Raw genomic sequence first — 24912 nt, 5'->3', positions numbered from 1 at the left:
TCGCCACGCCTCGCAAAGTTTTTAAAGAAATTTTTGTGCGGCAAGACGTTTTTATGTTTATAGTGTCCGCCCCACCATTGACACTTGTTATGAGAGTGTGGCCTGGATGGCATTCTGTGCCTGCCATTCGCGAACTGTGTTTGTTCGCTTTGTTCGCCTTTACATTTATTTATATGAAAAGTTTGGCTAGCAATTTGCGAGTACATAAAAGAAATTTGTTTTACGTTCTGCTATTTTGTAAAATTGCCACTTAAGCTTAAAGCGGCCCCGCCCCCCTTGTCTACAAATTCTACGTGACGCCCGCGAGTTTAATAAGCAGTTAAAGAAAAAAAAGTGTTGCCCGCTTGTAGGCGCTTCCGCTTGTCAACCGCCAGATAAACGCACCGAAATTTATTGCCAGGCAAGCGAATTGCAGCTGTGATTGTACCGAAATGGATGTCATTTGCCTTTGATGGGTCTCTTCTGGTGGCCGATAAGCGAAGTCTCCCCGAGATTGGCACATGGTAATGACTTTATTAACGCGCAGACAGCCGACCATCTAGACATGATTAATGTCGCAGTTCCTCGGGGGGTAATAATGACACATTGCTAGCTGGGATTCGGCTGGAGGTTGTGGCATCGAAAACAATTCACTTCACCGGTCTATGTGTGGTTTTCGCCTTCGTCGCGCGCTCGGCAAATATAAATTTATTGATCCAAGCAATTATCGTTAATTGGGTAAATAAACAATATTTCAACGTTCGCCTGGCCAGCCCCCGTATGAAAAGGGGCCGCACTCGAGTGGATGTCATTGTCCTGGTCGTCCAGTAGGGCCAGTAAAAGGACGGGCGGAAACGAAAAACAAAAACACGGAAGGTATCATTAAGTTGGCTCTGACGTGAAATTCAAGTCCGCTGTGGCTTAAAGTTGCGACGTTGTGAAAAAGCCAAGTGCGAGCGCAGACTAAGGGCCACTAAATCAAAACTGCTAGTGGAGACTACACAGTGGGCCGGTTGAAGGACAGTGGAGTTGAGCTATAGCTGGAGCCGGAGCTGGAGCTCTCGAGTTATACAGTTGTCCCGACTCCACTCGAGTTACACAGACACATTGATGTATTTTATGTGCGTGCCGGGCCGAACAAGACAAACTGAGACGTGAAGAGAAATTACAACTACAAGCCGGCGTAATTTATATGCAGACATGGCCAGCACATTGTGAGACACAGCAGCAGCAGGACTCGTCCGCCGAAGGAGCAGGACTCGTCCGGACATCGCCGGCGCAGCCGGAAAATCGAAGCAAAGTGCTCTCAAAAATATTGTTGCGAAAAGACAGAGCACACGGCAAAAAAAGAGGAAGACTAAAACAACATAGCAAATTTGCATGTCTTTTTGAATATTCACGAATCGCCTCTTTTTTGGGAGTACATAAATGTCATACCGAAATTTGATCGATGCACTATGGTATTAAATATAAAAGTCCCATTGTGATGTTAATACAAATTTGTCTGTTCAAACGTGTTTAGGTTTAAATCTTAAAAAATGTGCAGATATTAAATTAACAAAGACAATTTATGACATTGCATAATCGTTTTAAAACTTATAAGCTGTGGTGAAATCAAGATGTTTTAATTTGTTTTTTTTAGGAAACCCCAACCATAAATTTTAATTAACGAAGTTTTGTTCGCAAGATTTTCTTCTAAAAGACTTTTAAAACATTTTACTATTCAAAACTTTTTAAATAACAATGATTCTTGCTTTTGAAATAAAAGAGAGCAATGAACTATTTTCTCGGTGCAATGGCAAAGCAAATCTCTGGGACCAAATGCGAATCCCGATGCGAATTCGAGCACGGATACGTGGATGGGGTATGAGAACTAGAGTCGAACTGAGAGTATGAATGCCACTTGCTGCTCTTAATGCAATGCAAAACTTTGCGGTTGCTCAATTTAAAAAGTAAACAAAAAAGCTACGGCATGAATTTTTATGATATGCAAATGAAGCTTGTCCCCGGACCCGCTTGACCACGCCCCCTGCCCCTCGCCCCCTGCCACCGCTGGTGCGAATGCAAATGCCGCTGCCCCCAAAAGAAATATTTGCTCTCGAAAATATTTGTATGTGCCGGCGGACAACAACAATTAAATGTTGATTAGACGCCGAGCGGAGTGACCGCAGTGGAACAGGACTCTTGCCACGCCCCGAATGTCACTCTGCAGTGGCCCCAATATTTCATTTGCCCGCTGCGTATCATCAATTTGCGATGACAGTCGCCCCGCCCACAAGTCCTGTCAGCCGAGCGGGACGTGCGCATGCTATATCCTGTCTGTCTGTGTGTGTGTGAGTGTGCATGTGTGTGCTTCAGTGCAAATAAATGAAATCAGGAGTCGCTGCTCAAAGAGGTCCTTTGGCTGACAACTCGCATGTGGGCGGCGCCCGCACAATCGCACTCCCCACTTGCGGTGCATAAAATAAAGGCGCTTCGCGTCGCATAAAGATGCTCCTTCAACGCCACTCGTGAATTGTTTTACAGCCCACACACCCCCAGCAATTCGCTCGATAAAGTTTACAATGTGTGTATTTATTGCGAGAATGCTGGCACATTCAGATACGTTGTATGGATTGAATTTACAATTCAGAGTAGGTCATTTCGCCAGAGCCTGCAGGAGCTGCAAAATACCTCGATTGGCCGGGATCGAGTGTCCTTGCGCCAGAAAAACACCCTGCTTTTAGCCTCCTGCTGCGTAGGTGGACAGCTCCTAATTGCCAGAATTTATGAAATGCAATTTTTCCCAACCACCCAAAAGTGCTAAGTCAGCTCGTATATGCTCGCATGCTGTTGCGAATATTTTGTGGTCCTGGCAGCAGCAGCAGCTGCAGTTGGGCAATTTTAAATAATTAAAAGCCAAGCTGCCCGGGTGCGAATTCCTGGAAATATCTGGCAGGCGGTGGCCGTGTGTAATCTGCCACCGGGTAAATGGCTACGCCCACGCAACACACCACTCAAACAATCTCGACAAGGCAAACAAATGAATCTCATTTCCGACAAATTTGAGCTAAAAGATTTACCAGCGCACAGCACAGCACGACGAGAACTATGAAAATTGCTTAAGTTAAGTCCGCTGACAACTTATTTGTAGCCGTCGCATTCGCTGGTTTACGGCAAAGCCGCAACTAATTACAACAAAATTGTCATTAGTTTCAACTTGTCGGGCCCGCACAGCGGACAAAGTTTTTGTTCATGTTTTCCCACTTAGTCGTTCGTTCTGCCGCCTTCATTCCGACTCTCCACCCCTTCCCCTCTGCCTCTGCCTCTGGCACCGCCACTGCCACTGCCTCTGCCGCCATTTTGCAGTCGTAATTTTTTTTGCGCGCTTCCGTTTCCGTTCGCCATTGCCATCGACGCCATCGCCTTCCTTTTGGAACGTTGCCAGCGAAGCGTTCACTTGACTTTTATTGGGCAGAGGGGCCGAGATGCATTTATATAGTCATTCCGACTGCATCCTGCCATTTTGGCCATTTTGGCGGCGGGGCAACAGTTGGCATTGACCACATTAGCGTGTCGACGGCTGGATGGTGCAACAAGTTGTCCATTCACCTGCCGCAGCGATGAAATTAATTAACAAATTTGAATGTCTCGCTTCCGGACGAATATCTCCCCGGGCAACAAAATTTTGACAACTTCAATTGCCACAAAAGCGCTTTGAGTGGGTAAATAAAATATAAAGTGCTCTCAAGCTGTCGCACTGCCAAAGGGTTTTCTCCGACAAAATATTGAACGATTTTTCACTTTGGCTCTTTTATCTGTCTGCAACAGCTGCAGCGAGCGGAAATTCATCGCTTAAATTCGATTTTGAAACACTCGCTTTAATATTCGAACGAACGAACGAACGGACGCTGTTCGCTCGATCAAGATGATTTATTTTGTTACGCAAAAATTCCGCAACGAAAGTGCACTTAAAGGCGGAAAATGGTGCCGTTTTATCAGCCAGCAGCCCGCACAGCTAACCCAAATAGTTTTGGGAAGACACCAGCGCCGGCTCATGCAAAATCAAAAGCAAAGTTTTTATGGCCAAAATGGAGCAAGGCCGGGGGGATTGGCATTTGGGTGTGGATTCGTCGCCTTGCGCCAGCATAGGCGACATTTGGAAACTTTTATTTGAAGAGTGCGCGCGTGTGAGCTTAAGACACTTTTCAGCGCAATCCATCATTAGGAAGGCGGAGCCGCAGGAGGCGTTTGCTGAAACACCAGCAGCTGCTTAAACCCCAACCCAGTTCCCGCATCCTGCATCTTCTATCCTCGCATCTCGCATCCTGCAGCCTGCATCCTTTATCCGGCATCCTGCGCTTCGCAGCGACAATATTTTTCAATTTTCCACAGCAATCGAGCGTTGATAACAAACTAATGTTGAGTGCCACTAAGTTGTTGCTGTTGTGGCTGAAACAGACAGCGAAAACAGCTGAAAGACACCGAGCGCTGCGCTGAGCCACTGAGCTGATGAGAAATGAAAGCAGCGGGCTATCGGACCTTCATCGCCAGTTCACTTTTCCAGCTCAGAATGCCACCGCTCCGCAAGGACTCGCGGATGGCTTTTCCGATGTAACAGCAATCAGCGAGTTTACATTTCCATTCCAGGTCAGACTTGACAAGCCAGAAAAATACCTTTTTAAATCAACTAAACAACTAACTTAAATCAGACAGAGAGAAGAAACAGTTTTGGTTAGACTGTATGTATCCGAAAATCAAAGCTTAAATTTATTCAGAAAATATATGTTTCCTTTAAAGATTTATCAGGTTTACTCCTTCAATTTATTTTGTACAATATTTCCCTTTCTTAAGTGCTTTGTTTGCTTATGTTATTTCTGTTTCAATTGGTAGACTTCAGACACCTTTATTATTTTAAGGTTTCCCACTTGTTTATATTTATCCTTTATTTGTATTTCAAAGGTTATTTCCAAGGAAGCTGCAAGCCCAAATCGTTGTGGCTGTGTAAACAGCTATTCTGTGGATTATTTAAACAGGTTTATAAATAAATCGTAAACGGAAATTTATCTTCCTGTGCATTCGATTAATTTTCGAAACAGTAATGAAATACTCGATGAAATTCAGTTTCGAAATAGTTTGCATAACTTAATGCTTAAATGTGCGCAATAATTGCATTGGCCCATCAAGGAAGTAAGTGCATTTCACTTGCAGTACATGTGTTCGATTCACACTCGGTTAATGTTGTTTTAATTAAAACGGAATTTCGAAATATGTATATATTTGTGTTCGTGTAGCAGCAGCGATACAATACATGTATACTGCTGCATTCAGGCGATTTAAAACCGGGCTGGCTGGCCATTAACCAATGGAAAACAATGAGGCTGAAATGGTCCAGTGGACTGGCCATCCGACCACAAGCTCATCATCGGAGGAGGAAAACGGCGGACAAGCCGCGGAATTGCGTTTGCAGGCGTAGTTGTTACTGTTCGCCAGGACGCCGTGTTTATTAATGAGCTTTTGGAGTCGGTTCATCTGCCACATGCAATCGCTCCCGTCGTCCCGTCCTCCCATCACTTCCTCATTGTCCGCTCTGTCGCCTGTGTCGAGCCACGTCCTTATCCGTCCGTATTTAAATCAGTGGCCTGGGATAATCACAATCAAAATGTATGCAAATTGGGGCGGGGGAGAATGCCGGCCTTTTCCCGCCCGCTCGTAAAGCTGGAAACCATCCAATTTAACAGATTTTTCCGCCTGCACGTTGATGAAGTGCCGGGATGTCCTGGCAGAGGATACTTCCTGCGACTATCTTATCCATATGCGGCATGTATGGAAATTAATTAACGCAGTCAAGCTGGATGGTAAATTAATTGAGGCAACTTAATGGGAGGAAGTGTTCGCATTAAAATACCTTCGGGACCGAATGCAATTGAAATCGATGGCGGTAACTTCTGGGGAATATAAATTATGCTAAACCATGGTCACTGCCTCGCCGTCTTCCACCTGGAGTTCCTTCACGCCAGGACCTCATTACGAAGGAACTAGCAACCGAGAACCAAGAACGAAGAACGAAGAACCCTTGCCAACTGCACAAACACGGATAAACTTTTACGGCGTGAAGAGCTCTGGGTTTCTGTCTGGCCGAGATGGTTGTTGGTAGTTGGTTGTTGTTGGTGCTGTTTGTTTGCCTTTCGACTGCACTTTAAGCACCGAAGTTCGTTAATGCGCGTACGTGAGCGCTGTTCAGATTCCCGAGGAAAAACGGGTATAAGGGAAAACGGCCCATCAACTGCCATCGCCAGTGCGAATTAGGAGCCAAAGTTCGCGGCCAGGATCAACAACAAACAAACGCACAGGGACGTCGGTGTCTGTTTCCATTTGCCTTTCGGGGCCAAATGTCGGAAATCTTGTAATAGCAAAGTGCAACACAAACACACGATTCAGATTTCAACGCTCTCACCTGAACTCACAGCTCATTATTAATGTGCGAACTTCGATGTGCCGTTCAGTCACCTTACGTAACACTGGGCGGACTCATTGTTGCTCCGGCTAATGATGGCGAAAAAAGAGGGGGCGGGGGGTGGCCCCGTTCTCAAGGGCGGCATTAATAAATTCCGCACGTACTGAGCCCTCCATATAAATCTGTTTCAAGCATATCCTTGAAAATTGCAATTGCAAAGCAGCCGCTGCCGCAGTGGTGCGAAAAAGAGGAACAGCGCCAAGACAGGCAAGCGAGCACAAAAAAAAATATGCTAAAGCCTGAGGGCTTCGGGGGAGGCTTTCAGTGGGTGGTGGAGTTAGCTGGGGCAAATCCAAAGCCAGCACAAAAAACATTCCAGTCTGCGAGGAAACAAAAAAGCCAACTTTGCATAGGCTTCCAGGCCACGAAGACGAGCTGCCGAGCGAGAATCCCTTTGGGGACCTGCCCCACGCAAACAACTATTAAAGCCAGGCGAGCAGGCGGCAGGCAGGCCTCAAACTTCCTCTTGGATAAAGCCCCGGATAAAATGGCCCTCGAAGGGGCAATGTTCGGTGCTGGCGACTGCAACAGTTTGTGTCCGCCTTCCAGCGCATGCGTGCTCTTGAATTTTCCCGCTTTTCCGAACAGCAACAGGCTGGAGGAGCACAGCACAACAACAGTTGCCACTGCTGCGGGGCCTGAAATCGAGCGGCATCGCAATCAAAATTGCAATGCGGGCTATGCATTTTTATGGGCCAGACAAAGCCCATCAGAGCACCAACCCATTGACCCTTCAGCCCATCTGCAAGATCCCAGCTCCGATGGCCTTTTCATGACATTCCCGTCCGGAGAGTAATCCACTATTTGAACCACTTAGGGCACTTCAACTTCTTGAAGGTTTCTGTTTTTTGTATTCCATTAAATTCCTTTTTAAATTGAATTAAAATTAAAACGCGTTTGTGATGTATAATAACCAGCTTTAATAATTTCAATAAAGTGAAAGTATCAGTGTTATGAAAACTATACTCAGTTTACTGTCTAGTATATCCATCTTAAAGGATTCTTTTATGGTTTGACTTATAGCTTATGCAGGATTAATATGCCGCATTGAACTTTTAAAATTGAAAAAATATTTTTTTCTCTGTTCAACTGCATTAACGCCCTCTGTAGATATTTTATTGTCCTCCGGGGGAGCCTGCATTCCTGCCGATTGCCGTTGATAAAGTGCTTGATAAATGAATCGGCCAACTTAGGAGCTGAGCGGGCGTTAAGCAAACGCAACTAAACTTTCGAATAAACTGGGCTATTATGCACCAGCACAGAGTGTCCTCCGTCTTCGTGGCACTTGGATGCGTTCCTTCGGCTGGCTGGCTTGGCTCGGCTGTCCTGCGATTCCCAGGATGCCAGATGCTGTGCTTATTTAAAATTTATGAAAACGCATCATCTGCACAGCACGTTCCATTATTTGCCAGATAACTCAGCTACGGGCGGCGGCAAATAGCTCGCCGAGCACGCGCCCAAGGACCCAGAACCCAGGACCTCTTCTCACCTGCCCACATGAGCTTACCTGCGTATATGTGTATGTGTCTGAATATTTGTACATGTGTGCGAGAGCTGTGTAAACAAACAGTGGACATTTTTCAAGAGGTTTCGACGACCATCTTTGTAGGATTTATGTGTGTAATGTAAAAAATTTCAAGCAGCACACGCTGTAAATTTATGTGGCACCCACTCTCGTGTGCTCGTCCTTCCGTGTGTCCATGGATATTTGTGTTTAACCAAGCATAATCCTATTAAATGTGACAGGGGACGACAATTGGCTGGATTTTTGGCCACGACAGCGCAGCTTGTACGCTGCATTGTCAGGCCACTGGAGTGTATTAAAATATGACAAACTGTTTTTGTTTTCCGTCCCTCTGCGAGTGTCCCTGTTATGTGTTGGGTGTTGGGAGTAGTTCTGTATTATGTGTGTGCGTGTGACTGTGTTTGTGTGGGTGGCTACCACCCACGAAGATGAGATTTTGATTAATGCGCAGTGGTGCTGGCGGGGATGCTGTTGCATCTGCATTAGCGTCATCGCCGCTGCAGTGGATCGTGCACTTGAAGGGTCGGCTGGTTGGCTGGCCAGTGAAATGCAAATGCAAATGCATCCTGGCCAGGAGAGCGTGAAAGCGGAGGCGGGCGGTCAAGGACGTCGACATGGGAGCGCCGCATTCATTTGTCTTCTTCAGGCGCAGCAGCAGCAACAGCAGCAGCAGCGGCAACATTGCAGCAGCAACATGCAACATCTACGTCAGCAGGAGCATTCAGCAGGGCTTAATTCAATTGGCGGACATTAAATATTTAAGATGCTGACGCAAGTGCATACCGATGTAAGTATCTCTCATATGCTGCGCACTCTAAATCGTATTATGCACATAGACACACACACTCCTGCAGAAAACGGGGAACGTGAGCCTGGCGATTCCGGTGGAAAGTTGTTCTCTGAACGAATTCTAACGATTTTCACATTAGCAACCGCCCGCCCCCGGCCACGCCCATCGCTCCTGGCAGCTGTCTATCTATTTGACTGCCTCAACAGGAGATGTCGGAAGGCGTTTGTTGTGCGTCCTAGTTGCAGAACTGGCTCTAGTCCCGTATCTTCCTGTATCTTCCATCACGGCGTGGCAGCTCCTTCCGCTCGGTCGCAGCAGCATGTATGCCCCGTGTTCAATGCGGAGTTGTGTGCCGCATAAATAAATGTAAAGCCTTTCCCTTAAAGCAATGGCTTCAACCATATTTTACATCTTTTTTCCCTAGAAGCCATCAAAATGTCAATTACACCTACACTCGAAAAATGTTGTAAAACTTTGTGGATAAATCATAAAATTATAATACAGTTAAGTTGCATAATAACAATTATAAATGGCACATATATGGACTGAACTTTTGATTTACGATTTACGATTTATATTCTCCTTTTAAATTTTAAAGTGTAGGAGTCACTTACCTGACGTGCATATTTACAGACTAAGCAGCAATCCAATCCATTTTAAGCCTCCCAAAAATAGCAGCAGCCGTTAGCTGTTTATAGATATGGATTATAGGCAGAACATCCAGTTGACGTAATTACGCACCCGCGGCGCTAGGATGACGGAAAAATCCCACTCAGATGCCAAAAATGAAAATCCCTCGCCCACAACAAAGCTATAATAAAAGCTTTTTACTGAATGAATGGTACACGAAATTTTGTTTTAAATAAAAATGCATACAATTTGTTTATTTTTCATTCGTTTTCCGACGTCTGCATTTCTTTCATAAAAAGACGAGTTTACACACTAAATATCATAAAGGCATTACATAAAATTGCTTGTAAATATTTTTACATTTGTATAAAAGTGAAAACTGAAATCGCAATAGGACATTTGTCATAGTTGTGCTTATGCCTTGTGTTACAAACTACGGATTACAACTGGACGCACTTACACACTGCTAACTACATTATTTACGATTATTTGATTTATGTTCTCTGCTCGCTTTTTGCGTCTATCGAATTGCGTTTAGTTGCCGGTTTTCGCTTATGGCTAAAACTATAAAGAGTAAGCCCAAAATGCGGGCAGTCGGAATGCTTAGAGTTTATAGATGGTTCGAAAAGGATATCATCGTGAATACTTCGGCCGGCAGCTGGGCACAGATTTGCGATTGCTCCTACTTTTTGTGCTAGAACATAAAACGTAAATTTAATTTGCGGAAAATAAGCAAAGCCCATTTCGATAATAAAATGAGGAAGAAAAACCAGATGCTGTATGCAAATGATAGTTAAATGCAAACAAAGTGAAATTATTTAATTGAATTAAATAAGATTTTTGTTTTTTTTTTCTCTGATGCTGTTGTCGTATTAATTCATTTCTGATGGGCTCAACGATTTGTGTTGTTGTCGTTTCTTTGTGGTTGCTGCACAACATTAAATTAACAGTTAAATTCTTGCACTATCTCATTCGCCGATTTGTTTTGCGTTTTTAATTTGCAATGATAATATTTTGTTTTTAATGCGAACACTTTCGTGATTAGTAACAAATGGATTTTGTAAATGCAGGGGACACGTTATTTGCACAATTAATTAAAATTATCAATACATATGCGAATATCGTACATACATAATATACATATGTATACAAATAGTGGGTATATAAAATGGACAGCGAGCCCTGAAACACGCTGATATGTCGGTGTGTCTGTGTGTCGGTGTGTGTGTGTGTGGGTGGGTGAGTGTTATTTTGTGCGGGAGTCTGAGGATTCGCCCGGGTCACATGCCCATACCCACCACACACACGGCGTATACGCAACTTCAACGCTCTATCCCAGTTTCTTCCAGCTGCTGCAGGACATCAACTATTGGACATCCTCTACTTCTTTTTGCCCTTTCGCTTGTTCTTGTTGCGGTTATTGTTGCTGCTGCGGTTGCCCGGCTTGCTGGACTCCGGCCTGGGAATTCCGCTGGTCACAATGTTGGACACGGTCCGCGTGGTGGTCACCACACTGGTGCTCGGCTCATTGTCCTCCGCGCTCACAGCCTCTGTGGTGGTGGTGGTGGTCGTTATGGTCTCGCCCTGTTGCCTGTCGAAGACCTGGCGTTCTGTGTCTCCTCCGCTCAAAAGCCGGTTGAAAATCTCCTCTCCCGTTTCGCCCTTCTTCTTCTTCTGCTTCTTCACCACCTCGGTGACCGTCACCACCGCGGAATTATCGCTGGCGGCGGGCAGAGTGTAGGTCCTTTGGGTCTCCACCACAGTCTCACCATCGGCACTCAGCAAATCCTCCACCGACTTGCGCAACTGCTTTGAGATCTCGGCCAGAGCTCGCTGTTCCGCCTGCAGTTGAGCCAGGGTATCGGCTCCACATGGTTTCTCCGCTATAGGTGCATCCACCGTGTCCTGTTCCACCTTCTTTTCCGCCTCCTTCAGCTCTGTCTCCGCCTGCTTGATGGCCGTGTAGGTCTGCGACTTCTGCAGCTTGCTGCCCTCGGCCAGCGTATTGAGATTCTCGATCACCTGGGCGCCCTGCACATAGGTGACATTCAGCTGCTGCTGCTCGGCGTTGTCCTCCTCGTCGGAGTCGTCGCTGTCCTCGTCCGAGGAGTCGCTGCTCTCCTCCTCCTCCTCCTCGTCGTCCTCTTCGTCATCCTCGTCGGACAATTGGCCAGCCAATTTCGCAATGATTGTGTTGCGGTTGCTGTCCTTAATCAGCTCCTCGAGCAGCTGCTGATTGCCGTTCTTGGCATCGTCCTGGTCATTAGCCAGGCGACTCGTGACCGTGGCGCCGCCAAAGTCAACTACATCGTCGATGGCATCGCCGTAGGCACTCTCCTCATCGTCTCGCGCATCCCCGTAGGCATCCTCGTCCTCGTCGTCGTCCTCGTTGTCCTCGCCCTCGAGACTCTTTTGCAAATTCAATTTGACGCGCTCGTTCTCCAGCAGCTCCTCGAGCACGGTTTTCATTTTCGCATTTAATGACAGCTCAGACCTGCCGCCGGCGGCGTCGCCAGGAAGGACGAAGGTTTCGCTGCGCAGCACTGGCCACGGCGCCTTGTTCAAAGTCGTCCTGGTCGAAGGGCAGGCTGCTGCTCACGTGGATGGTGCGGGCACTGCCGTCGCCGCCGATGACGGGGTTCAGGACCTCCACAATGGTCGTCTCCTTGGCCAGAGTTTGGTGCAGTGACAGCGGAGTGGGCTTGATGCGCACCTTGCCGGAAGCCGAGCTCTCGATGGACGAGGGACCGTAGGTATCGGAATCGGTGCGCAGGAACAGCTTCTCATTGTTCGCCTGAACGGTCACAATCGAAGCGGTGTCCTCCTCCTCGTCCTCCTCCTCTTCCTCATAGTCATCCTCGTCATCGTCCTCGTCTTCTTCATCTTCTTCGTCTTCCTCCTCGAAGTCATCTGCCTCGAGTTCCAGTGGCGGTTGCGTGTCGTCTAGCCGTGCCTCCTCCTCCGCTTCGGGCACCTGCAGCTCCAAGGAAATGATGCGCTCCTTGCAGGTCTCCACCTAAGTGTAGATGAGGCGGATACGTTGTGCATTCGGTTTGCCAGCACACTAACTACTAATGGAGGCCAGGCAAAGAAAGCGCAGCAGGCACCGCAACCAGATGTGTGTGCGATTCACTCAAGCTTACTTCTAATTTATACAGCGGAATGGAGGGCGAAGAATCGAAGCGTGCGAAAGGCTTTAAAGTGCAGATGGTGAAGGCAACGCAGATGTACAGGTGTTAGTTAACGTTAGTAATTACGGAAAGGTGAGGGTAAGGTGAACGTGCTAAACTTTAAAAGTTCCGGTTGATCTGCTCACGACCTGTGACAACATTCTGAGGAGCTGGCACGCACACGGGCAGCCTAGTCGTATACGTGATCTGAGGCAAATTGACAAACGGCTAAAAAGAAAATTGCCTGTATTCTCATCCCAGAGAAAGTGGGTGAGAAGAGGGTGGGTGGCTCTCGGGGGCAGGCCGATAAGCCGAAACTAAACTGCAGCTGACAGGCAACGCTCCAGGCAATCCGAGAACAAAACCAGCTCCTGCGGCATCCTGCGGCGAATTCAATGCAACCGGGTCAGCAAAGTTTCGGCCTCTTTCTAACTTTTTGTCTCTTTCTAGCCTGCCCTACGGCCAAGTTTTTGCACTCGAATTACCAGAACGAAACCGCAGCCCGATCTGGATTCAGAATCAGATACGTCTAAAGCTTCGGTTGCAGATGAGCTGCAGCTGCAGCTGCATCGTGCAGACTCCCCGGGCAGAAGGCCTTCTTTCTTGCCGCTGACATTCTTTCGGAATTCGGAACTCGGATTTCAGATTTCAGATTTCAGTGGGGACTATTTGCTTTTGATGGCACTTCCTTCCGTTTGTGCAAATTGAAAAAAGCAAAACCGGGCCGAAACACGTGCCCACAGAATAACAATAGCGCATAAAATGCTTTGCGTGCTGGCTGGGTTTGTTTGTTTTTATTTGCATTCTTTTTATAAGTAGATATTTTGAAACTCATTAAAACACGGCTGCCCCTGCCGCAAACGACAACAAACAGCGAGAAGCAAAAAACTTTTGCCTTAATTTTAATGGACTCGGCCATAAAAAGCTGCGCGTCATTATAATGCGTTTGCATACTAAAAATTGTATCCAGAATCAAGCCCCCAAATGGCGGTCGGTGGAGTCGTTATAGCTTTATAGACACGTGACAACAACAAATCCTACAGCTCCGAACACAAAAAAAGAACAAGAACAGACAATGAAACTCTTTGAGGGTTCGACCTTAAAAACCGCGACACTCAAACGGCAAACAATAACTGGAAATCATTTTTGGCCGCGGATCCGAAAACCTTTTCGCGAAGCTGGCTCGCAAAAGTGGCTTATTGTCCTTTTTACGCGCTGCACTTCGCAGGCTGCTTTCTCCTTGTGGGCGCGAAGCACCTGGTCGCTTAAGCCAGGCAAATGTCAACAAAATCCCCCTTCCTTGGCAACCGACTTCCTCGGGGATATTAAAATTTGTTTTACCCGACAGAGAAACTTTGCAGAACCAAGAGAACGGACAGACATTCCTGACAGACCATAAAAATGATGAGGCTCTATAAAATAATTAAGACGATGCCGTCGAACTCTGCGTGAGTTGTTTGCTTTTGTACAATGAGTGCTTTAATGGGGTGGTGCATTAAGTGTACAATTATGTGCAACTGGAGGTGAGGACTACGAGGAGGCGCAACAACTAAATCGAAAACGACTACAAGTGATATATAGTACATATAATACACACACAAACGGCAACAGAAACCGAAAATTAGGCGTAATGTGACTAAGAACGCTCAAACGAAACGCAAATTGGTGCCAATTGATACAGAGGGTATATGATACAGTAATTGCTGGTTTGGTTTGCATTTGATTTGGATTTGGATTTGATTTGGTGGCTCTAACCTCCGTCTCGATGATTTTCTCAATGTACTCGACGGTGCGCAGTTGAGGTCGCCCCGTGATGGGACAGGGCACCTCCTCAGTGCGGCGCACAATCTTCTCATCGAGGATTTTCTCGCGTTCGCGCACAATGACTGGACCGTCGCTCGATTTTATGGCAATTTTGGGAAAGACTATTTTCGTCTGGGCCTGATTAGTGGGTAGACAATAAATTAGAGAGATAGAGAAGGTGAGAAATGGGTTTGGCTGGGGAATAGATTTTCTGCAGGGGGTTTTCCAATCGGTTCTTAGAGGTCGCATATACACTTCACTTCGATCTCGATCCTTCATTAGTTACACTCGATTCTGAAGGGTATTAGTATCTTGCGGTTAGTTAGTGAAGCAAACCATGTAGCTATGTGGGTTCATTTGCTCTTTTTTTTGGTTTTTTTTGGTTATGTTCGCAGGCAAGTTCGGGCCATTTCCTCCGGCTCATCGGGCGCATGTTAATGGATGTGGTTTTTGGGTTTTGGCTAGGGTTCGGTTAGTTCTCGAGGTTTGAACCCCAAGCTGGAAACTTACCTCGCTGGCCTTGGACTCGTGGGTGATCAGATCGTCGGTCATCTTGCGCATGTTCTTGATCACATCCTGGGCCTCCACGGCTCCCTGTTCCAGTGATCGAAGACGAGCCGCCCGCCAAGAGGCGCGCTTCTCAGCACTAAACGAATGGAAATTAAAGGGTTACTACATATACATTCAACACTAATGATTAATGGGCAACTGATACTCGATCTGAACTCCAGCTTAAGCAAAACTAATTACAAGATATGACTATTGTATTTACAGAGAAAGAGAGACAGAAAGTGGGTGTGGATAAGACAGACACCGCTAACTAAAACAAAAAGATATAAGGTGTTCCAATCGACAAAGAGATATACACAGATATATATATATTCGTATTTATATAGAATGGAACATTGAGAGTTCGTATTGCCTCGCGTGAGTGGGTGCATTCATTGTGAGTCGGTGTGGGTGTTTTTCAGTATATATATCGTCCAACCTAAAACTGGGCTAGTCTTGGACATTTTGCACGCCCACAATTGGGCAACCGGGTTGCCGGGTTGACCTGTAACCTTTCTCGGGCAGCAGGACCTGCACGCATGTCAACCAACTCCTTGACCGTCACGCATTCAACTTACTTAATCATGGAACGGCTTTTGCCGGTGGGCGTTGTGGGCGAGGTCGGGGACTCAGGGTCCTCCAGCTGCCGGAGATACTCCTCCACACTAAGTCCGGATTGGCGGGCAGCCGAGGCCAAGGCGCGTCGCTCGGCCTTCAGGGTTCTTACGGGGATGCGACTTCCTCCGGCGGCGGAGGACGGCGACTCCTCCAGCTGGTGAGCTTCCTCCTCCGGAATTAAGCTCTCCTCGGGTGGGGATTGCTGCCTCTGCTGCTGTTGCTGCTTCTCCTTAAGACGCTGTTGCAGAGCTGGCGGTATGACAACCTTGACCTTTGGCTTTGGCAGCAGCGAAGGCTTGGGCGGATCAACCGCCGCCAAGGGAGTTGCCTCAATGGGTTTCGGCTTCGACTCCGACTTCTTTTGTTTCTGCTTCTGCTTCTGCTTGGGTATTTTGCTGGCAGCAAGTGGCATTGTCTCCGCCAGACTTTGTGCGGTTCTGTCATAATTTTTGAGAGTTGGTTTTCGTGTTCGAATTGTGCAAAGTAAAACAACAACACACACATTTAATCAAATAATTTGCTTGTCAAAACCAGAGGGAAATCGGTGAGATGCGGTTAGCACGTGATATGAGCAGTTACAAAACATAATGACGTTAATTTCTTTTAGTCACACATGTACGTGCCCTGGAATCCCAAACTTTGGCATAACAAGTCGAATTTTGTTGTAATTAAAACCCAAGAAACATACTCAAAACTTTGCAGTCAAAAGGAGTCTGGGCGCCATAGCGCCCACAAAACCAAAAAAAAAACCAGGATACCCCTGACAAAATCACTTTTTGAAAAACTTTGCCAACAAGTGCAATAACATGGCAGCTGGAGATTAGCGTGCCGAGGCAGAGGAGCGTGTCTGTGGAGTCGTAAAACTTGGCAAGAGCCACGAACCAAGAGCCGTCTCGCACCGGATGTACGTATGTATATAACCATGTGCAGGGCCAAAAGCCGGCATAGCAGTATGCAAAATTAATTTTAAAATAAAGCGCCTTAGAACTATTTGCAATGGGATTTCGGCTGGCATCCCCCCATTCTCGTTACGTCCCCTTCTGAACTTTGTGGCCTATCCATCCGTCCGCTTGGCTTTTTTATGTCCTCCGTGCAGGCAAAGTGACTTTTGTCTTTAACAAATTGCTACACACTTTCAATTTAACTTTAATACGAAATTATTCTCACAAAAGCCGGGGCAGCAGCGGCAACTACAACTACAACTACCTGCTGCTAAGCTGCTTGCAGCAACTTCTGCTTGAGTGATTTATGTTTTTCAATTTGAACGCCGCCGGCTCCTGCTCCTTGGTCCTTGGGGCCATGGCGAAAAAGTGGAGAGAAACTTTTCGTTGAAACACTCTCGCTTACCTACGCAAATGTCATGCCTGAGGAATCCCGGCCGAGGAGCAGCCGGAATGAAGGAGCCAACTAAGGCTATATGGGTGGCGGCCAAAGTGCGCCGAGCTCCTGACCCAGGGAATTGCACTTATAATATTCCCGCGATTCTTCTCTCTTGCTCATTTCTTTGGCTCCCTTTATTCATTCATTCATTTGTCCTCTCGACTTTTAAATGAACTTTGCCCCGGCACTCGAGCGCTCGCCTCTACAATAATCCCGCTGCTCTCTGGGGCCCAAAGTATTCAGGCGCGTTCAACTTTTGCAATTGACAGATTTATGCAATGCCCAATGAAACTTTTTTGCCAGCCGCAGCTCTAAATGATTGTTTTTCGTCTTTCAATTGCTAATTGCTCGACTCGCCGCCCACTTCATAATGAGCGCCCGGGAATAATAATCAAAACACCCCAATGAATGTCGGCTGCAGAGATGTTTGAGTGGCAAATGAAGGTTGGTAAATGATGCAAAAACCACAACCAAAGTGCGCTTGAAAGTTGGTTAGAGTTAAACAGTTATGCAAACGTGGTGATCGGTACTATAAATAAATCGCAATACAGCTAATTTGAATCGTTCGCCTTTATTTCTAGTGTAATAAATTGTACTTTTCTTGTATGCAAAATAACAAAGTTACATAAATATGTATGGCACAAATCGATGACAAATACGTACATATGTGGGTGATTAATAATAATAATAATAATAATGGTAATGATAGTTCTGTGATTCCATAACCGTAGTCAGTAATATTAATACATTGTTAGCAGTTCTTATTTATGTGGTTCTTTTGTTCACAGACTTGTAATATATAATTATTTATAAAATATATCGAAAGTTTAACACCGGTTGACTATCATTAAACATAACTCGCGGAGACTTTAGGAATACCTTTGCCTTACTGAAAGCTTGTTTTGGAAATATGGATATACTACTCGTATAACGTCTAACTTAAAGTCAGGAACTTTAAATGCTAACAAAACTACCTGGAGTCCCTGTAAATTAGTTTAGTTTCGTACAAAAAATTCATGTGTTGGCATGTTTAACGAATAACACTCGCGATAAATGCATCTTTATCCAGAGATTTGCAATCGCAAAGGCGATAAGTCAACATTAACCCGACAATACGAGTACCTGCGTGTCCGACTGCGAAATCGTGACTTTATCTACTCACATTAATCTATGGCAATTAAAAAACGTGGCATGGGATCAAAGGTGAGAAAACGAAAAGAGCACAGCGAACTAATGAGACTGCTTGTCCTGCTCTAAAAATCATTACTTTTAATAACAAACATTTCAAAAATGCAAAATGCATATAAATTATGCAAGCAACACACAAGGCACTGGCGTTATATGTAGTATAGTCGAGTATAGTGGAGTGTAGTGGTAGTGGTAGTATCTGTGTGGGCCCTAGAAGTGCTGCAGGTGTGTGAGTGTGCAGGAGGTGTACTGAAAAATTTCAAGTGTAGCCAACTCAGACAGACGACTAGTTGTTGTTCCGAAAGTTGGGCAATTTGAAAAGAGAGAAATAATTAGGCTAATAAAATGCAAGGGGGAGAGACAGCATGTGGCATTAACACCACGCTTTATCCATATCAGGTGTGAGGGGGCGTGGCTGTTCGAGGGTGTGAGTGTGGGCGGTGGTGGCCGTGGTAGTTGTCACTCTATAAAGTTCACGTTTCAGCGTTAACATGTTACGGGTACGGAAACGGGTATAAAAAAGTTTTCGTGTCGCAGTATAAAAATGACATTATATTGCAGATTAGTTGCTTTACTGCTCGCTCCAGTAGTTGTTACTTAAGTTCGAAAAAGTCTCGTTCGAAATACACACTTTACATACATAGTAAAATATAGTATATAGGTTACACTTAAAGCTATGGTTAATAAACGTGTCACATTCGCACAAGTCGTAGTGAGGGTGTCAGAGCTTAGTTTAGTTTAACTTCTAAATACTGCTTCAATTTCTTCGAGTGGATTCCTGCAAAAGTGGGTTGGAGAAGCAGAAACAGAAAGTTTTTGTGGTGTACAATTAAAAAGGTGCAGAGAGTCGGGCTAATTGTAAAATAATAAACACAAGGAGTTTCCCTCGCTTCTTTTGGTTTGGTTTGGTTCTCTCTCTCCAAGGGAATTTCATTTCATTTGTGTCCGAATGTAGCCGGGTTTTCCACGACTTGTAATTAATATTTATGTGACCAAAAAAGCAACAATCTAAACAAAACAATCAACCGAGAAAGAAAAAAACGCATACGAACGACTAACCAAAAAAAAAATTAATAAAATAGACTGAAAAAAGGAAAACAAAAAACATCATTAACGCCCTCATTTTTAGCTTAAGGTCAAATTATGCTTTTATATCAGACACACAGACAACGTCATGCCGATTTGCATACGCCGCGGAGCGATCCATTTGAGGAACGAACGAAGCGCCAACGCCATAAAATATAAATTAATTTATGCGCAATCAACAAAACATAAATATTTTCATCTGCATAAAATCACAAAAACGTCCAAGAAGCAAACGGCCGCAAACATACACATTTAAATGTAAAAAAATTTAATAAAAACCGAAAGCGGAGACTGAAAAAAACAATTCTGCGGTCGGCGGCGCCGCCATCTCATCTCAGCTGGCCACGAAAGATTCAAAGATCCACCAATTGTCTTGTCGCTGCCAATATTTCAGGGTCAACAGCAACCGCAAGCCAATTGAAAGCGAGAGCGAGGGAGTTCAGCATCCGGCGATATCCGGCGGCATCAGCCGTCATCGGAGTGGAGCAGAAAATGGTAGAAGCAGTGGTAGGAATAGGAATAGCCGGCAGAACAGACCAACTTATAATAGTTCATAAATTATCAAACAATAAATTAGACGATTAATGCACGACTAAGAATTCGATTGCGTTTTGCCGACAGCGACGACGGCTCTTTGTCGTCACGGAAGCCAATTTGATGTCGCCAAAAAAATTCATAAACACGGATCTGGCGAGCCTTTTGTGTTCCACAACTTTTATAGATTTAGACGAGTTTAATTTGAATATAAATACAAATAGTTTGGAGCACACAGAACACACACACACACCGCCCGCCCGCCTTGCCGGCTAATTTGATATGGGTTTTTCAGCATATATTTTTCTTCTCATTTTTTTTTACACAATTTATGCATGAAAAAAAATAAACAAGAACAGGAAAAAAGAACGACGCACCGGCAGCGCAGAACTAGTAGAAATTCTTGCTAGAAATTTATTACAAGGTTATTAACATGTTTATCTTCTTTTCCTCGTTATGAATTCCAAGGCTACGGCCCAAGCAGCATAATAACACACATTTCAATTTATTATATTATGCATGTAAAGTTGTAAAGCCAGCTGGCAGGCGGGTTTTTTTTTCGGCGGGGGGAGGGTTACAGAGGGGGGAGGCAAGGTCGCAGGTCGGTCCCGAAGTTTTTGGCAGATGGGCCACAGCCAACTCGACTTCAAGGTCTTCTAGGCCAAGTTGACAAGCAGACTTGTGACTGGTGGGGAAATTGCGCCGAATTCTCTATGAAATCATGGGTTATTTATTTCGAAATTTCATCTCAAACTAATGATTAGTTAGTTCTGTTGCTTGATTTATGCGCAAGGTTAGAAAAACAAATGCCAGGGGTATTATTAGAAAATAAAGACGAGCGTGGATATCAAAAAGTGCTCCTTTGAAATGGCATCAAAAGCATTTGCTATGCAATGTACATAAACGCTAAAGTGGAATTAGCCATTTTCCCTGCGCGTTATTTTCATAGCTCTATTCTTAGAATACATTTTATTCGCCAGCACAAAGGACCACACAGTCGAGTCCTTAAATGTCGACAACTTGTTGTCCTGCTACATGATATCTGCTGTTGTCATACGTGTCTGCTGGTGCGCATTTCACTTGTTTTCATCCACTTTCCCCTGTGGAACTCTTTGGTCAGATTGAATACCCTTTGGACCGGAAACAGTAAGCTGCTGCTCGTCAGTCAGATAATGATTTCCAGATACAAGCTGCCTTTAAGCCACCAACTTCAGGTAGCGAGTTTTAATTTGCGACAGAGGTCGAGCAACTGGTCAACAGATCATTGGGTTAATGAACCGAGAAGGGTATTAGCGAAGCGACTTTTGCTGACGCAAATCGCTTTGCTTTGCTCTTTTTAATGTTTTCCTGCAACAGCTTTGGGGCGAAATTGTATTAAATTACTTTGTTGTTGCTCATTATATAATGTTGTTATAGTCAGCCACTGGAACATCGCGTGGGGACGAGTCCTTCAACCGAGCGGAGCGCATATGTGTGAAAGTTGGTTGATAAGCGCCAGCTCTGTGTACAAAATGGCTGCCACGGCTGGTGGTTTCTGGGTGGTTTGTGGGTGGTGGTTGAAGGCTGTTGCAGTGGTTGGCTGGGAACCACCTGGCATAAGCTTTTAGTTTCTTCCATTGTTGGGTCCTTGTTCTGTTTACTCGTCGGCGGTTGGCACCTACGCACACGCATGCCGAAAAAACGAGTTGCCCTTTGACACAATAACCTCCTGCCGCTCGCGGTTGCTACGTGTTGCATGCCACTGCCAGCGGTCTGAGGGGCCGTCAAGTGGGCAGCACCCTCTCCCAAAAGGCGCTAATTATAATTGCCTGTTTCCAACGCCGGCAGACATTAAAACATCATTTGAGCCACCCGAGTTTCTCGCAGAGATTTTGGCTAGCAGCGCTGTGATTCATTCGTGGCGTCTAATTTCTGTGCAACATACTTAGCATAAAATCATCGATTCCCAGCGGATACGGAATTATGCGTACGTGTTGCGTGATGCTCTCTTGGCGGCTCGTTTGCCGATCCATTGCCGGCGACCCAAAGCGAAACCGAATCAAAATCCGTAAAGCTGAGCCGGCACCGCCCAGTTGAGTGAGCAAACGCACAAAACGCAATTTGCGGAATGCCCAAATGAAGTTATTCAATTGTAAAAACAGCTGGCATTGTGCCGCGGGGAATTCCAGAGGAGTGGAATGGAGTGGATTCGAGTGGAGTGGAGTGGAGAACACCCCACGCCCACACGAAATGGAACACGGAGCGGGAATACAGAAACTCAAATGAGGAGCAAGGGTGAAGGCCTGGGGGCCACATTGCGTATACGCAACGGCGGGCGAAATTAAGTAAAGCAGCAGCGGAAATACTTACACTTTTGAGTTCAGCCGCTCCGACTAGATTATCATATACACGAGATGAGATTTGAAGCCCACCGGGCGTGGTCTATGTACTAAAAAGATTTCATCGCCAGAACCATAACATGTTTTCCCGTCATTCTTACTCCTACACCACCGACTTTCCTCGACTTCCTTATATTTTTTTGTATACTTTTATACATATTTTTTAAGCAGACCAACGGCTGAGAGTGTGGCTGCGATTTACGAGTCCATAGAACGCTTAAGTGCTACATAAAACTTAAACTGCTTAGGGCTTACTCGCTTATAATCGTATGCATGTGTGTTTGAGTGTGCGGTGTTGTGTGTGGAGTGGGTGTGGTGTGTACTTACTATTAAAGACCTCTCAGCCATAGATCGCTATCCCTATTTAATAACTCACTAAGTCTCAATGATGATTAGCAGCTCCGTCAGTTGACTGCATGGATAGTAAATAGAGGGTGTTTCGTTTTGTGGTCTGTTTTGGTATGTGAGCGATTGAAAGCGGATCTAAACTTAAGAGCAACCCATATTTGAAAAGCAGTTGTAAGAGAACCGGCACCAGAACCAAACCAAAAGGCAGCGGGAAAACTTCACCAATAAAACCAAAAAGTTTAACTTTAAGAGATATTACTAAGCAAATGCACAAACACCGTGAATATTGTGTGAGGCTCGAGTGTGAAAGGGTGTGTATGGTTATCATAATCGCATTGGGTGAAGGGTGATTGATTGTTTGGTTGATTGATTGATAGGATGGGGTGTTCGTGGGTGTGTGTGAGGGGCGTGTGTCTGTGCATTCAGATGTAACATAAAAAGCGCATAATGCAAGCACCAATAATCCGAAATGAGAGCACTGCATATCCGCCACTCACCTCATGTCCTCCGCATCATCCAAGTGGCCCAGAGCGGCATTGTCGACGGAATCCCCGCGAGCGTTGGCGTCCTGGTCGCTGTCATCATTATCCTCGCCGCTGCTATTCCTGTTGTCATGGCTCCTCTTCTCATCGACGGCGGCGTCAATGTTGTCGTTGGCGGCATCCAGTAATCTGGAATTCTTATCACGGCGCAGTGTTGCAATCTTGCGCTCCTCCTCCTGTCGCAGCTTTTCTACTTCATCCTTTGACAGGAATGAGAAAACTTTGTCTGCAAAAGAGAGTGCAATGTGAGTGTGAGCCAAGGACATCGCCCTGCCATCAACTTAGGAAATTAAATAAATAGCGATCCGATGCAGCTTAGCCATTTGCAGCATTTCTTCGCCCAACCAGCCCAACTTTGTCATGCAAATCCCGCGCATTTCCCGCTCCCCTTTCTAATTACGCCAAGGTGCGGTGGCTTGGCAGCCGCAGATAAGTGGTTTGATTGACAACCCGGGCCAAGAAGTGAGACTTAAGTGGCACGACCACCAGCTCGGTCAAAGTGCAAAGCGACATCTTCTAGCCCCCCGGGCACTCATTCAAAGCTAAAAACTTTTCTGGCCAGCCATCAGCCATCAGTTCGACTTACCTGTCTTTTGTGTGGGCTTGTGTTGATCCTCCATGGCTGACTCAAAGAAGCGTTTTTTATCGGAAACCGATTTAGGCACTTTAGTCGGTGTTGGTCTGGTCTCGGCTCCATCCCTGCTGCCAGGTGTTGACTGCAAAATGGCAAACCGCTTTCGTTAGCAACTCAACGCACAAGGCATCAACGACAGAAAAAAGGGGAAGGATTTATTAAACGTAAAGGGAAAATCAATAAACAGATAAAGCAAAAACCGCCAGCAGCTTTGACTTGCGGCTCGTGCGAGCTCCCTCTGCCATATTTTCAATTAAATGACTGGGAAAAAGTGCAATTTCCAAAGGCAACGCTGAAAAATCCGAAATGGCCATAAAGAAAATTGATGGCACTACACAAGTTTATTAAAAAGCGGACAGCTTGTCTGCTTTCCCGCCCCCCAAAAAAGGGGCGTGCCCTGTCGGGGCTTAGCAGGATCACCCATAGGCTGGCTAGCTGGTTCAATCATAAAGTGACCAAGCCGACATTTCTGGCTCCCCGCTTTTGTGCACTCGGGGCATATAATTTACGGTGGCCCGGGTGGCTTCGCATTGAATTGGAGAGGGCGCAAATTACAGCTGCGTGGGTTAGAACCAAACCGATGCGAACCAAACCAAACCGAACGAAAAGGAACGGAACGGAGAGGAGCGGAGTGGAGCGGACCAAAACCGGAGCTGGCCATTTATCACCCAAAGTCGTGTACTGTCGGTTTTATGCTTTCATGCAATTCCTCGTGTTGGGCAACATGAGACACAGTAGCCCGATAAAGCCAAGCCGGGCGGATAGTTAGTGCCGGCAGAGCCACGATGACTGCGACTGCGACTACGACGACAAAGTCATTAAATGGCAGCCGACAAAAACGGGGAGGATTCGAAGTTCGAGGTCCGAGGTTCCGAGGATCCGGGGGATCCAGACGAAACAAAGGCAAACAGGGCAAAGGCCAGCGTTAAACTGCACAAATTGCAACCTTACACTGGACTAGGGTTCGACCCTCCGGCCAAGGACCAAGCACCAGCAGTCAGGAGCAGTCGGGACTGAAAACCCAGACCCAGACCACATCACACCAGTTCGCCGGTCCGAGAGCTCATAAATAAACCAAGCCGGAGCAAATGGGGGCGGGGTATCAAAGGGGTGGACAAGTGCATGGGAGGAAAAGTGAAAGCAGCAGCAACACTAGCAACAGCAGCAGCAGCAGGAGTGCCAGCTTAACTGAGCTGTATTTTTAGAAGAGAAATTAATTTCGTATCGGATTTTTCGATTTTCAATTAAAGTCAATGCGCAGA

General features: G+C 45.9%; 1 protein-coding gene across 1 annotated transcript in view; it reads right to left on the bottom strand.

Annotated features, from left to right (window-relative positions):
* Window positions 1-9641: 9641 nt before the first annotated feature.
* Window positions 9642-24912, bottom strand: part of LOC108095764 (protein lap4) — a 64382-nt gene continuing 49111 nt past the window's right edge. The window contains 6 exon segments of the mRNA XM_017196970.2: window positions 9642-11964; window positions 11966-12436; window positions 14904-15039; window positions 15521-15997; window positions 22972-23242; window positions 23603-23732. Coding sequence (XP_017052459.1) covers window positions 10801-11964; window positions 11966-12436; window positions 14904-15039; window positions 15521-15997; window positions 22972-23242; window positions 23603-23732 — 2649 coding nt within the window. The 3' untranslated portion in view covers window positions 9642-10800.

The sequence above is a fragment of the Drosophila ficusphila genome, unplaced genomic scaffold (genome assembly GCF_018152265.1).
Source record: "Drosophila ficusphila isolate 14025-0441.05 unplaced genomic scaffold, ASM1815226v1 contig_791, whole genome shotgun sequence".
NCBI lineage: Eukaryota > Metazoa > Arthropoda > Insecta > Diptera > Drosophilidae > Drosophila > Drosophila ficusphila.
Note: the sequence above shows the minus strand (reverse complement) of the source record. Positions and strands in the feature narration are given on the sequence as shown.